Source organism: Fomitopsis serialis, assembly GCF_022376445.1.
Source record: "Fomitopsis serialis strain Sig1Antser10 chromosome Unknown B0H18scaffold_154, whole genome shotgun sequence".
NCBI classification, from domain to species: domain Eukaryota; kingdom Fungi; phylum Basidiomycota; class Agaricomycetes; order Polyporales; family Fomitopsidaceae; genus Fomitopsis; species Fomitopsis serialis.
The window spans coordinates 40,768-53,596 of NW_025955114.1; the positions used below are offsets into that span (position 1 = coordinate 40,768).

At 53.7% G+C, this 12,829-nt stretch overlaps 5 protein-coding genes across 5 annotated transcripts; 3 read left to right on the forward strand and 2 right to left on the reverse strand.

Annotated features, from left to right (window-relative positions):
• Positions 1–71: 71 nt before the first annotated feature.
• B0H18DRAFT_1044638 (uncharacterized protein) lies at positions 72–2,636 on the reverse strand. Its single transcript, XM_048030735.1, has 9 exons — positions 2,551–2,636; positions 2,472–2,495; positions 1,957–2,411; positions 1,209–1,904; positions 1,187–1,188; positions 1,074–1,153; positions 848–1,025; positions 699–786; positions 72–647 (listed from the first exon to the last, which is right to left on the reverse strand). Exons 1-9 carry the CDS (start codon positions 2,554–2,556, stop codon positions 185–187), a joined length of 1,992 nt encoding a protein of 663 aa, XP_047886672.1. The 5' UTR covers positions 2,557–2,636; the 3' UTR covers positions 72–184.
• Positions 2,637–5,928: 3,292 nt separating this feature from the next.
• B0H18DRAFT_886818 (uncharacterized protein) lies at positions 5,929–6,273 on the forward strand (the record flags this gene model as incomplete). The annotated part of the gene is made up of 2 exons (XM_048041147.1): positions 5,929–6,070; positions 6,125–6,273. The coding sequence occupies 2 exons, from the start codon at positions 5,929–5,931 to the stop codon at positions 6,271–6,273; spliced, it is 291 nt and encodes a 96-aa protein (XP_047886673.1).
• Positions 6,274–6,562: 289 nt separating this feature from the next.
• B0H18DRAFT_1144257 (uncharacterized protein) lies at positions 6,563–7,817 on the forward strand (the record flags this gene model as incomplete). The annotated part of the gene is made up of 4 exons (XM_048035674.1): positions 6,563–7,035; positions 7,091–7,295; positions 7,350–7,449; positions 7,506–7,817. 4 exons carry the CDS (start codon positions 6,563–6,565, stop codon positions 7,730–7,732), a joined length of 1,005 nt encoding a protein of 334 aa, XP_047886674.1. The 3' UTR covers positions 7,733–7,817.
• A 199-nt stretch (positions 7,818–8,016) lies between these two features.
• On the reverse strand, positions 8,017–10,167 carry B0H18DRAFT_1108289 (uncharacterized protein). Its single transcript, XM_048032739.1, has 10 exons — positions 9,974–10,167; positions 9,876–9,906; positions 9,784–9,818; positions 9,560–9,729; positions 9,055–9,433; positions 8,885–8,946; positions 8,803–8,854; positions 8,718–8,733; positions 8,286–8,464; positions 8,017–8,229 (listed from the first exon to the last, which is right to left on the reverse strand). Exons 1-10 carry the CDS (start codon positions 9,990–9,992, stop codon positions 8,132–8,134), a joined length of 1,041 nt encoding a protein of 346 aa, XP_047886675.1. The 5' UTR covers positions 9,993–10,167; the 3' UTR covers positions 8,017–8,131.
• Positions 10,168–10,680: 513 nt separating this feature from the next.
• Positions 10,681–12,806, forward strand: B0H18DRAFT_1125428 (uncharacterized protein; the record flags this gene model as incomplete). The annotated part of the gene is made up of 2 exons (XM_048035016.1): positions 10,681–11,253; positions 11,316–12,806. The coding sequence occupies 2 exons, from the start codon at positions 10,681–10,683 to the stop codon at positions 12,804–12,806; spliced, it is 2,064 nt and encodes a 687-aa protein (XP_047886676.1).
• Between the last annotated feature and the right edge of the window lie 23 nt (positions 12,807–12,829).

Below are 12,829 nucleotides of genomic sequence, written 5' to 3' on the forward strand. Positions count from 1 at the left end.
ACTCGCAGCAAAGATGTCGATGCCAAAGCACTTGACAAAAGCATAAGGTGAACGTAGGATCACACGCATCCGAGGTCGTCCATCGCTGTCACAACAGTAATCAAATTACACATACTAAATAGAGTAGAGCAGAAGGCTCGTATGATGTTAGTCATGCACGAAGACATACTGTACATACTACGATCTAGACAGGACCGAAGACCAAGCTGTCCATCAGCGCATTGCCAAAGCGAGAGCGAGTCTCTCCCACCGAGCAACCTCGAGTGGTGACTATTCGCTGGAAGGTATCCCTAAATTCCACAAATGCCTCACCGTATGCATCTTCCTTCAAGTACTGCACGACAGGCTTGCCGCGGACCTGCAATCCATCCCACTGTTTCGCCCAATGCGGCCGAGGGAGAAGCCGGCGGTCATCTGCACCCTTCGAGTCATAACCAGTCCACTTGTCCGCGACGAGCTGCATGAAGTCGGCCCACATGTCTTTGGGCGTTGCTAGAGTGGTCAGCACCTCGATCGACACCGTACCAAGCGCGTTCGTTCGTTGAGGCGCGAGGATAACGTCGGAGGCACCTGTTAGTCGCATCTCCAGCGCAATGCGAGCCGGCGCATCGTGTGCTTGACTGTACATTGCGGAGATCCCATCCCACCTGCGCCAATGTCGGCATCGGATGGACAGAAGACACGGAGCATACACTTACCATGCGCGCTGGATAGCATCGTAGTCTCTCTTCCCTTGTATCGAAGGGACGGGGACCTCCCACTCCGTATCCCAGCACCGGAAGTTCTCTTTGTGAACGGTATACAACATTAGAGCGAGCGTCACTACGGATGAATGTGATGTGCTTACGGATTCCTCTCCTGAAATGTACAGCCTCGCTAACGTAGGTCTTGATAGCTTTCTTCGGATCAGTGATGTTGGGCATCGCGGCCATCGATGCGACTCCGAATAGCCATGCTTGCATGTAGCCTGGGACGTCTTTCCACAGGAAGAAGCTGGTGACAACCTCTGCGGCAGTCGATTGTAGCTGAATGCGCATCAGCGAGATGTCCAGCGGAGAAGATCATGTGCGCACCTCCTGAGACTTCACGCCATCGAACCAACTATCACCAGGGTAAGGATCCAGATTTCCGTCCTTGGGGGTCATGGGGTACTCTGTTATAGATTGAGCTCACTGCGCCGCATAATTCCACGAACGCGAGACGTACTATTCCATGTGTTAATCCAGACATGTTCCTGGTACGGGAACCAGAACCATTCCAGGTAGTAGTCCTCCTCGCACCTCCGGACGAAGTCCGTCCTCGCGTCCTCGAGTTGCGCCTCTGTGATCTTGGACTTCTCGATCATGCTTTGTACCTGCTTCGGAATGGCATAACCCTTCGGCGGAGGGATCGCGAGAGGCAACGGAGTATGGACGGGCACTAGCTCAGCCACTCCCATGGCGTCGAGCTGCAAGGTGATAGAGACGACGACGCCAAGCAAGCCAAAGCACCCACTTGCAGCACGGAGCTCGTCGGGGTCGTTCACAGTCTGTAGCTCGCCGTGCGCGTCGACGTACGTGATCTCCACAACGAGGTCAGAGAGCGTCGTGCTCGAGAAGCCCGAGCCATGACATATCGGTGCGTTGCTCCCACCGAACGTGATCTCGACCATGATGACATTGAACGGGATAGACCACGTCTTGTTGTTGAAGCTCCATTCGCGCAGCTGGTCATTCGTGGTCCCCGCCATGATCTTGCAGAAGGCATGACCTGACGGAGCGGCGCGGCCCGCGACGGATTTGACGACCTCGATGCCAGACAGTTCCGTCTTCCAGTCAGATGGAGGTTGCTTGTACGGGAGTTTCGTCAGGCTCTCGATGGGCAGGAACATGATCATGACGTCGCCTTGGGCACCGAACAGTTCGCTTCGTGTTACCCAGTTAGACACGGGAAGACAAAGTGGAACGAAAGACCTACCCCCAAGTGTGGCGGAATCCAGCCACGCGAACCTTCTTCCCCTTCTTCGCCGCCCATTTCACCACTTCACATACACCGCGGATCGTGCGAATCACCAGTGTATATCCGGGGTCATACGACACAGTCTTTCCCCAGTTGCTGAAGCTAGGTTGCTTGTCATGGGGCTTCAAGCCGTGCACAACATGCAAGACCTCGCCTTCGATCTCGTGCCCTAGCTGTACCATTTCAGCAAATGGATGCAGCTCGAAGACGTGGAGCCCAGTCTCGGCGTCGGCCTTCTTGCTCGGACCGTGCCCCTCAGCTTCGTTTGAGTTCTGGAGCTCAGTGAAGGCTCGCAAGACGTCTTCTCGGTGATCAGCATCCGGTTCTTCGACTGCCTGCAACAGAGTAAAAAACGGCTTCAGGCGGTCATCCTCGTCAACCAGTGCCTGCAGTGTCTGTTTGAAGTGCTCCTGCTGCAGAAATGACGGATGGTGTTAATGGACAACACAACCAGAGGAACGGGGCCGACGCACAGTATATGCTGTAGAGTCTGATGACTGTTAAGTACGCAGGTCAGCAGAGCGACAGGATAATCGTTGAGGGACTGCTTACTGCCATGGTCTAGTAGTTATCAATACGTGGGTGAGTGATGGTCATCTGCTGAGGCCGACCGTAGCGCATTTATATGGGAAGCGATGATACCTGGAGCATGCTGAAACGCGCGGCTGTTGCGGGCGCACATTAGCGCGACAGCGAGCGGCAGTTGTCCATATATGCAATCTGCTCCGAGGTGGAGATCGGCCTGACTTAACGCTGACGATCGTTACGAAGTCAGGCAGAGATGTCTGCACTTCCCAGTACGGACGGTTTGACGTTCGGGACGTGTCTACTTGCGTCCGAACGGCAACACAGGTATTAATTAACGTTTGAAGGTGGATTTGAGGCACCGGAGCTTGCTGTGATACAGGTGTGTGTCAGAAATGATGCTTAAAGTGACAGTTTCGCGCAAGGATACATACCAGGAATGTTCCAGCCGCGGAAAGATCACCACATTACGATTATCTTGAGCGCATCATGAGGATAACACGACACCGCTGAATGCGCATGCACGCGCTCCGAGACCGCTCGCTGAGATGCGCCGACTCATAAAGGCCGTACATCGGACGTATCTGCGACCTTGAGCAAACCTCCACTGAGCACTTCACGGAAGGGTAGGCAGTATAGCATATGTCGGCGGACGGATCTGGCGACTGATTCGAGGTCATGGCAGTGCATCTGAGTTCTTTCATCAGCACGAAACGATAGATGAGAAGAGACCGAAAGCGAACCTTATGACATACCGTCTAAGGCATTTGCACTGTGGTTCGAATACGAGCTTGAGACAGTCCACGTCGTAGATCCGAAGCCATCCCGCCCACGGACGCAGGGTGATGCACTCACATTCCGCCGAGCTCTGTTGGTCGAGGTACATACGCATATGAGGAAGTAATCTCAATGCGAGTCATATGCAGGGTCATATAGTTGTTAGCCGCGACGGCCGATAGAATCGCATAGCGCGACGTGCTCGGAATCCAGCTTGGCCCGACCGCTGCCTCTTAGTTGACGTTTACTTCATATTGTCAGGAACTCAGTAAATATGAGACAACTCAGGTACGCATTGAGTAATACTCGAGATGGATCTGAGATGCGGTGCTAAGACAGCTTTTCTACGTGCAGGGACAGGTTCAGCGATCAAACTTAGGATGAACGTGTAGACCTACCTAAGGAGCTTCTGCCGCAGGAAACCCGCAAGAGTCAATCGTTCTAAATGCGTCAGTGCGGGAAACCCACTGTGAGACGTGTGCTGGCTGCGTCGTCCACAGACTGCTGAAGTGCATCGCAAATGGCTGCCAAGGACTAGGACACCTCAGAAGCGAATGCCTTGACATGTCTTTGGAAGCATGTTCGTGCGATCACCTGCTAGAAGGCCTGTCTAGGTATTTTCAGGAATAATCATACAATGTCATTCACGTGAGCGGGACTACTCACTGCGAATGACCAAAGCACACCCAGCACACATAGCTAAGTCGGCCATGCTCTAAGTGTCGGGAACAGCTGATCGTGAAGATATATGTAACATCTTTCTGAGTGACGTATACAGCTCCAGTGGATAGGAACACGGACGTAGGTCCAAGCTCGCCACAGTACTATCGAGAGCTCCACAACAGAGTAACAAGACGAACAGGAATGACGACACTCACACACATAAACCTCCGTGTGTCATGATGCATGAAGGACGAGTGGCCAGACGTTCGGGAGGATACTCGACACAAGAGAGTTTTGGAAACAACTGTTGAAGTTGAATTGAACGGTGGAGGTGGAGCTGAGGTCTGGTGGTGGTGGGGCTCCGTGGGGCTGGTCGAGAGTGTGACGCCGAGTGACGGGCCGTGACACTCCTACTATTCATGGCAATTCGCTCACGGACGACGCTCGGGAGGGCGGGCTGGCCGGTAACGCCCGTGTCACGCCCACCGCAGATCTGACAGAGATCGGTGGTGTCGGAGCTGTGGTCTGGTGGTGGCGTGAACTTTCACAGTTGCTGCCAAAACTCTCTACAGCAACGTCGAGTGATTTCATGTTCGCTTGCTCCAGTAGGACATCGAGCAAGTCGCATGAGTGATATCCTCGCTGAGCCTCTGCCTCCCAGAGGTATGAACAGCCCGATGACCGGTTCTTAGATGCAGAGTGCAGACCGCTATAATCACCCAGAAAGCGGTGATACCAGAACTCGAGACTGGCAGTCAGAACCGGGAATGACAGGTGATTTAGGTCGAACTAGGACACCTGGAGTCATGGTAGAGAGGCGTACGCTGGGTAGTAGAGGAAGCGATTGAAATGTTGAATTGGACTCCGTCAGTGTCACGGTGCGACTGCTGACGTGACCGTGACTCTGTTCTGCGCGTGCTGTCACCGACCGTGACATGAGTACTGTCCAGTAAGTGAATGTCCATTGAACGTCCATGAGTCCAACGGCGATGACCAAGTACTCTTTCATCCTGCTTGTGCGCCAGGTTAATATGTTCCCTTTGCCTATCACCTGTGTGCGGCTGCTGCGGCACAGGCTGTGGGGCCGCCTCGAGTGTAATGGCGGTCAACACTGAAACGAGCCTGCAGCCTCACTCGCCATCCATCTCCGGACTGGTATCGCTACACCTTTACTGTGTCCCCTGACTGTTCGTTCTCCATCTTTTGCGCCATGTCTGTTCTTAATAAGACCCGCGTCCGACTAACTTCGCTCGCAACACCTGCTAATTTCTTAGGTCTTTCTCAAAGTCGCAGCGCAGGCACGCTCGCAAACTCTTCCCCCAAGTCCTCCGCCTGCGACACATCTGGCAGCACCTCCTTATCCCAGAATGCAGGACACAGATTTGCGGAGAAGAAAGGGGAGCTGGCGTCACTAGGACATAGGTCGAGCGTGCGGCGCAGGTCGTCCAACCCTTGTGAGTTTCGGTCCACCAGTTATTTTCCTTGCTTCTGATCACATTCAAAGTCTCACCTCTCGGCTACACGTCTGGAAATGACAGTAGACGTACACCAAGCGGTTCCGTGAAGTCGACATCTCGGGCGGCTTCCTTCAGTCTGGCAGCGCTTTCACCAGTGCAGGAGCGAGCAACTCTGTTGCCATTGGCGAAGAGCAACCGAGTCTCTGGAGACGAACCCGACGTAGACGTTCTGTCTTCCTCAATCGCAAAAATGAAGATCACAATTCCGGAGGCAAGCATCGGGAGCGGGATCTCCCTGGGACCGACACTGTCGTCAGCGTCGTCTTTGCATTCTCTTGCTTCTTTGTTATCTACGTCGTCTTTGCAACTGGAGCCTACCTCTGAGGCGGACCGCGCCTCGTCCAAATCCAAACTCTCCTCGTCTCTGGTTCCGCAAGAAGAGCAAGCGGCCGCGTCGTCACCGGAATCGCCCATCGCACACGCGAGACGGTGCGCGCGGCGCGCGTCGATGCTCATGCAGCGGTCCTCTGATCAGTACACCTTTTGTGCGCGGGTGCCGAAGGGTATCTCGACAGAGATGGTTACCGTATACGTCAAGCGCGGCTGCAGGCTGGCCATCGTGGCGGATGCGTGGCATTTGGAACACGATGGTATGTGTCCACTCCTGCGCCATCTCAAGTTGCGTGCTGATGACCTCTCCGCAGCGCATTTCAGCTGGGAAATCGCTTTCACGCCTAAAGACGTGAACCTGGGTGGTGTGCATGTTGTACTGGACGCGAGCGGCAACCTCACTCTAACGGTTCCTCGTCGTGGATATGCTTCTGAGAGCTGTGCTCTTCCGATGTTCCTGTGATATGCTATGCGATGGCTTTCTACGTTTTGGATTGTGACGTCTCCCTGTCCGGGAAGCTAAGTGAGACGACTGCACTGCCACCACCGTCCACCTCAAGCCAAGTGTGTGCAACCGTGCACTGCTGGGATATTCGGTGCCACTCTATTGGTCTGAACCGAAACTGGGTACGTCTACAACGATCGGGATCATGGCTGAGCGGGCTACCAGGCGAAGATAGAACAAGTGACAGGTCGGCTTCTGTTTGTTTCTCGCTAGTCGTGCTCAGGACTCCGTTACTGCAGAAGGACCGATGCTGGTATCTCGTTGTCTCGGGATCTTCACCCTCAGCATCCCTTTGCTGACTCTTGCCGGAGATGTCGAAGAAGGCGGCGCGTGTTCTACCTCCAATAGCCGGCTCGACCCCTCTTCGCACACCTTCCTCAGCGACTGCTCCGACACGGCGTTCTGCTCCGTATCATCGAACTCGACCTCTGCTACGGCCAACTCGACTTCATCCACCACTGCCACGAATGGTACCTGTCAGCCCCGCCGCTGCCGCCGAGACGAGTTCCCGTTCGGTTACGGCGAGGACCAGCCACTTCCGCCGCTGTGCTCTGGAGGTAGTTTCTGCCCTGATGACGGAAGTGGGTGCGAGACCCTCGTCGGGCTTGGCCAGGCATGCCAGATGAACCGGGACGACCAGTGTGCGCCGCCGCCGAAATGGCAGAGCCTCGCGAGTAATTGGAATGTCAACGGGTCGATCTGTCTGAAGTCGACGTGCATGTGAGTGAAAGGACCTTGACGGAAGCGAATGTATGAGAGGCTGACCGTCGTGCAGGTACGCGAATGTCTCGCTCGGGCATACGTGCCTCCTCGACGACGTGACGTACATCGTAGACGGCCCAGACGGACAGCAGTACAGCAATACGATCACTCGGGACAATTGCCAGTCGCCAAGGTTGTATTGCGACCGGAACAGCACACAATGCGTCCTGACTAAGAGTTTGGGCGCGGAGTGCGATACGGATCGCGAGTGCCAGAGCGTACGTTCACATCACATGCATACCTGACGACCGGGTCTGATCACAACCTGATAGCACAATTGTGGTACCTCTGGAACTTGCATCGATCCACCGGAAATGCCCCTGCACGTAGCTACTTGGCAATACGGCGTTGTCGCACTCAGCGTTCTCTTAGGTAACACGCTCTTGAAGGCGCCGTTTGAGCTAACTGACGCTTTGCACGATGTATAGCCATGTCCGCTACGATCGTCATGCTCGTTCTACTCCATAAGCGTCTGCGCCTGAAGCGGTACCGCGAAATCAGAGAGTACTACGATGAGCAAATTAGGTGCGTATACCTCCGTGCTCAACCTGCGAGTGTTGATCCTGTTCTTGTTACCAGCCTCCGACGCTCCATTGCCGCGTTGCACGCTGCCGCAGCTGGGAGGTATGAGGATGAAAAGGACGAAGCGTACTAGCTATTGTTCGTGGTCGGCGTGTCGGCAGTCTTACTCGTTGTCATGAAGTTTGTGGTGGACGATGCTAAGAGAGTAATTGATGTCGTCAGCGACTGGAGCTCCTTTCGACGGAGCCGACTATGTGACATCTGTTCGAACGTTTGAACAGTCAAGCCATTTTCGTTTCTGTTTATTTCTCCTAAGAGATGCGCAGCATCCAGCGCAGTAGGCTGAGACTGATATACCGGAACTCGGCTCTTGCAAAAGGCATGTTTCTCTGGCTCGCAACGCCATGATGTACACGGTTGCTTTCTATTATCCATAAGTAGTGCATATACATGGCTCGAGCAGCCCGGTGACCATCTGCCAGATGTCTCTGGACAGTCATAGGATTACCGGAGGTAGGGTAACGGTCACGGGTCATTCAGCATTGTCACGAAGCTCTTCGTGCACATCCAACTGAGCGGCATCAACCCAGTTATCGCGCGCATCGGCACCGGTATGCTCTTCAACTTGTGCTGCATTTGCACATCAGTTCGCACTCCAAGCTCTGAGGCGACAGGAACGAACGTACCAGATGCTTCCTCATCATGAACGGTGACCGCATGTTCGAATCTAAGAGTCGACGCCTCGGCTGCATATTCCGGAAACCCATCGCTCCCGACAGGCGGATCTTGGGAGCCAATGTAGATGTCACCCTCGGGTGCTTCACGCAAATTGATCAACAACCGAGATATCAGGACTAATTGGAGTCTACGACAATGGCGTCAGAATATGTCGTCATGGGGATGAGCAGAACGTGAATGGATACTTGCGGCAAGACCAGGTTGGCGAGGAAGCTGAGGTTTTGGATAGAAATGTTTTCAGTTTCGAGGACCGGGGACCATACAGCCTAATCCACACCGAATTTCTGACCAATGATGCCAATCAGAAGGCTCAGAAGAAACACCGCGCTGAAGCTAACTCAAGACGCTGCGCGTTGGAATGTTCTCAGACAGGGACGTACAGAAAGTATATGGTCCCTAGGAAGGGCGATACATATCAGTGTCTTCAGCTGCCCATGCCGTTTCTGACAATTTGAAAGAACGCACCGTCTCTGAATAGAAGCCAAGAAATGGAATGTCTCCATAATCCCCTCCTCACCTGAAGTATGACAGTTTTAGCCGTGCGCACCCACGTTGCAATGATGACGATAGCGTCAGCCAGCGCGGTGGATATGAGTATCGCCAGTGTTACTGCAATAAGTAGTCAGAAACGCAATGAATACATCCGTCATCAAACCAATCACATCTGGGGATTCAACGCTTTGCTCAGTGTGGTTTCATCCGATTGTTGGGCGATACCTACATTGTGCTTTGCGTCGGGGAAACATCTACCGTTTCCCAGCAGGTCCAAGATGATTGCAGTTCGACTAAACGGTACGAAGGCCTTAGATGAGTGTACTTGGGGGAAATATGGCAGGTTATTAGCCAGTGGCAAAGGCGTGCAGGTGAAACCTACAGCGGTCAAAGCAAAGTTTGCAAAAGCCAGCACCGACGTGACGATTGTCCATATCCATTGACCACCGCTAACCGCGTAGGCGCGTAGAGCGGTGACAGCTTCTGGGGAAGGCGCCAAATGAGTGCCTTTGATTCCCAATGAGAAGAAAAAAAAAGCGGACCTGCTATAGCGAATGTACCGGCCAGCCAGAGTGCCGCCCACGAGTCGTTCGTGGTAGAACAACTGACATATGGAGCGTCAGAAGTCGAACACATGCCTACTTTCACTATGCGCGCTTCTTACCCTTCAATCTTTACTCGTGAAGCCTCTGAGTGTCTGAGCATGCAACCAGAACGACGCAGTACTCACAGTAAGGTCATACTTTGTGACGTAGGTCGTGAGGATAGTTGTGATCGCGTTTCCGAGGACGGATATCCGAAGAATGAGAAAAACAGCTTTGGCCACCACAGCTCCTCTTCCGCACCAAAACAGCTCAACTTCGCGGCCAAGCGTGAGGACGTAGTCGTAGATGAGGAACGCTATACTCCGTAGTAGCAGACTTCAAACTTTCGACAGGTGGTGTGAGCACTTACCTACGACTGCTGCATTGAGACAGCCCTGCGTGAACCTCCGGAACACTATGTTAGTTTCGATTCATGCGGTGCACTAGAAGCATTCTACTCACATGCTATTGAAGTAAGGTACAAGTTCCGCAGCTGGTACGCTCGACATTGTGTCAGTGCGTTGGACTGCAGTGCGCAGTAGGAGTACAGTACCACTGACTTCGGAGCCGCCAAGGCATATATACCACCCGTCCATAGGTATGATCGGTACTCTCTGCTAATCACTAATATGGCGAGAATAATATACCCGTCACAATGGTCTATTGCGGAGGCCATGACAGGGACGTCGAGCGCATCTATCAAGGGCAGTGAAAGAAGGGTTCGAAACTTGGAATGGATGTTTTGCAATGACAGGTGCTGCTGGCTCCGGCGCTGAATGAGTCGACCGGATATACTTGCGAAGCTATTGTCAGACTACGAGGTAAAGGACCTCCACACAGGTGTCGGTGCCAGGCTGACTCGGAGTTGAGTTCGAGCAGATCGTCGGACGCTCGAGCAGATCCCGAATGGCTATGTAGGCCAGGCTCCTCCCCATCCGCCTTCGGGGGGTAGAGGGGATGAATTTCGAGACCGCAATTCATGTTTTGTGTCCCTATCCTGACCCGCCACACCTCAGCCACATCCCATCAAATATTTCTATCCCCGCCCGATCCTGAATCTCCGTAATCTTATTCCCCTTTACCCCCCTCTGGCGGCTGGCACAAAACATATACAAACAAACGGAGCCCCGGCTGCATACCCCCCAATTTGGCGAGTCGATCAATGACCGAGATTATGTAATTACCTGCGCCTCGAGCGATGTTCAATTGCGCGAACGCGTGCACTGCATATGTACAACGGACGAGTGCGTTTTGTACGTCCCGGGCGATGATATCTCTCGCGCAAATCCAGTTCATTCGAAAAGCTCTCCTTGAAGCTCGTGTGTCACTGTCTGAGCTCGTTCTGGAATCACTCGATGACAAGACCTTCGCCGGGTTCACCTTCTTCGAAGGTCTCAATGCCAATCTTGGCCTTATTCTCGCGGCGTCTGCGCGGAATACTCGGACGTCTGCCGTGACACGGCGTTGGGCGCATCAAGAAATGAAAGCACATTACCATCGTGTCGCGCGCGAGCTGACGGACAAGGACAACGGATGGCATCTCGGTGCCGTGCACATGAAAGCCGAACAAGTCCTTGATTTCCGCATTGAGGACATGGCTGCACGAATGCGGTCCCTGGCTCCCGAACTATGGGAACTCATTGTGTTCCTCTTGTCAGGCCGAGAGCTCTGGACCGGCCTAGCGGAGGGAGATTCCGAGGATCAAACTCTCAGTCCGGATGAGCTGGAGTTGTGGCGGGAGCTTCAAGAGCTCGGCGGAGGCGATGTTCGAGAAGGCGCCGATCCCTCAGCTCCTGCGAAGGATGCTCGATTGAAATTGCAGCGAGCCTTATGTCATCTAGTGAGCCAGATTGCGAGTGCACATGCTCTTACTCTCGTCCTAATCAACTTTGCCTTCCGCAGAAGACAGTAGTTATACTGTCTGTAATCATGCACTCGCTCAACCAACAATGCAACGCGTTCGCTGCCGTAAACGCGATCTTCTTCCATTCCTGCAATACACCAGACAAGGTCATCAAGGCACTCGCTCACATGGGCATCTCAATCTCGCCGTCTTCGATCAATAATGCCGTTCACTCGCTGTCCCGAGAGAGTGCGAGAAATGTTCGCCAGCTCGGGCAGTCCCTCCGCGCGATGCTCGCATACGACAACTGTGAGCTGACACTCAGAACCATGACACCTACCATCGAGAAATCGGGGGATCGTCTTGTCCACCTTACATCAGGGCTCATCATCAAGCTCGAGCATGGTGTCCAGCCTGACGACCTACGCTGCTCACGTAGGCTATGGGAGACGTCGTGGCTCAATCCGAGTGTCCTCTACAGCCCAAACCCGCCGCCACGATATTCGTACGAGAACCTCCTGACACTCCATCCCGATCCTCCACATCCATCGGGTTTGTCCCGTAGCGCCCGCTTCACAGCATGGCTTTTTCTCGACGCACTCTTCCGACATGGCCCAGAATATTTCCGACAATTCATTCCTTTGTTACCCAACCCAGAAGCCGTCGAACAGATCCCTGTTGTAAAGCTCACCTACCACCCCGTTCGGTGCATGGATATAAATCAGTCAAAGGTCGACGGCAACATCCAGGCGATCGCGGACTTGCTCAAACAGGCAGGGATCGGAGACCCCGAGGCCACGGAGGCAGATGAAGACATAGTGGACATATCAGAGCATGTAGTGCTTGTCCATGGTGATCTCGGAACGGCTGAGTGGGTACAGGCTATCCAAAAGCGCCGCAGCATCAAGCAGACAGCCCTTCGCCGCCATCAGTTTGCCATCTTTGTCCCAGGTATATTTCACTCGAAGATGGCCTGTGCAGACGATATCTGGCGCATGTTCATACAACCACCCGAGTCGCGTCGCGATGAGAACAGTCTCATGCATTTTGTGGGGATGCTACGCCCACGAGAAACAGGCCAGATAGGTTCAAAGCCGAAGTTTCGCCAGATGCACGAGGTGATATTGCACACCGGAATCGTACTGCGGCTGGATTGTTGGCGTACGGAGGCCCGCTCGCAATATCGTGGTCAAGGAGTGGACAATCTGGATGACTTTGCTCGCCAGACACCGACATTCGAGCAGCTTGTCACCATAGCCCACCGTATGGTCCCCAAGTACGTTGCCGGGGTGCAGAACCTCTATGCTATGCGCAACCGCAGTGCCGATGTACGCGATCAGCAACACGAAAACATCATGCTCATGCATCAGTATTTTTCGCTGTACGAGGAGTTCTCCTATCATGCCAATGCGGGAGATATTGGAGGCATTGAGGCAATAATGCCTGCATGGATTGCTCTGTTCAAGGCGACGGGGAAGCATAAATATGCAAGCTACATGGAGAGGTTCTGGACAGATGTACATTTTGTCTACCCCGAGCGACTGCGGTGAGCACTTCCTGCTGATCTGACGAT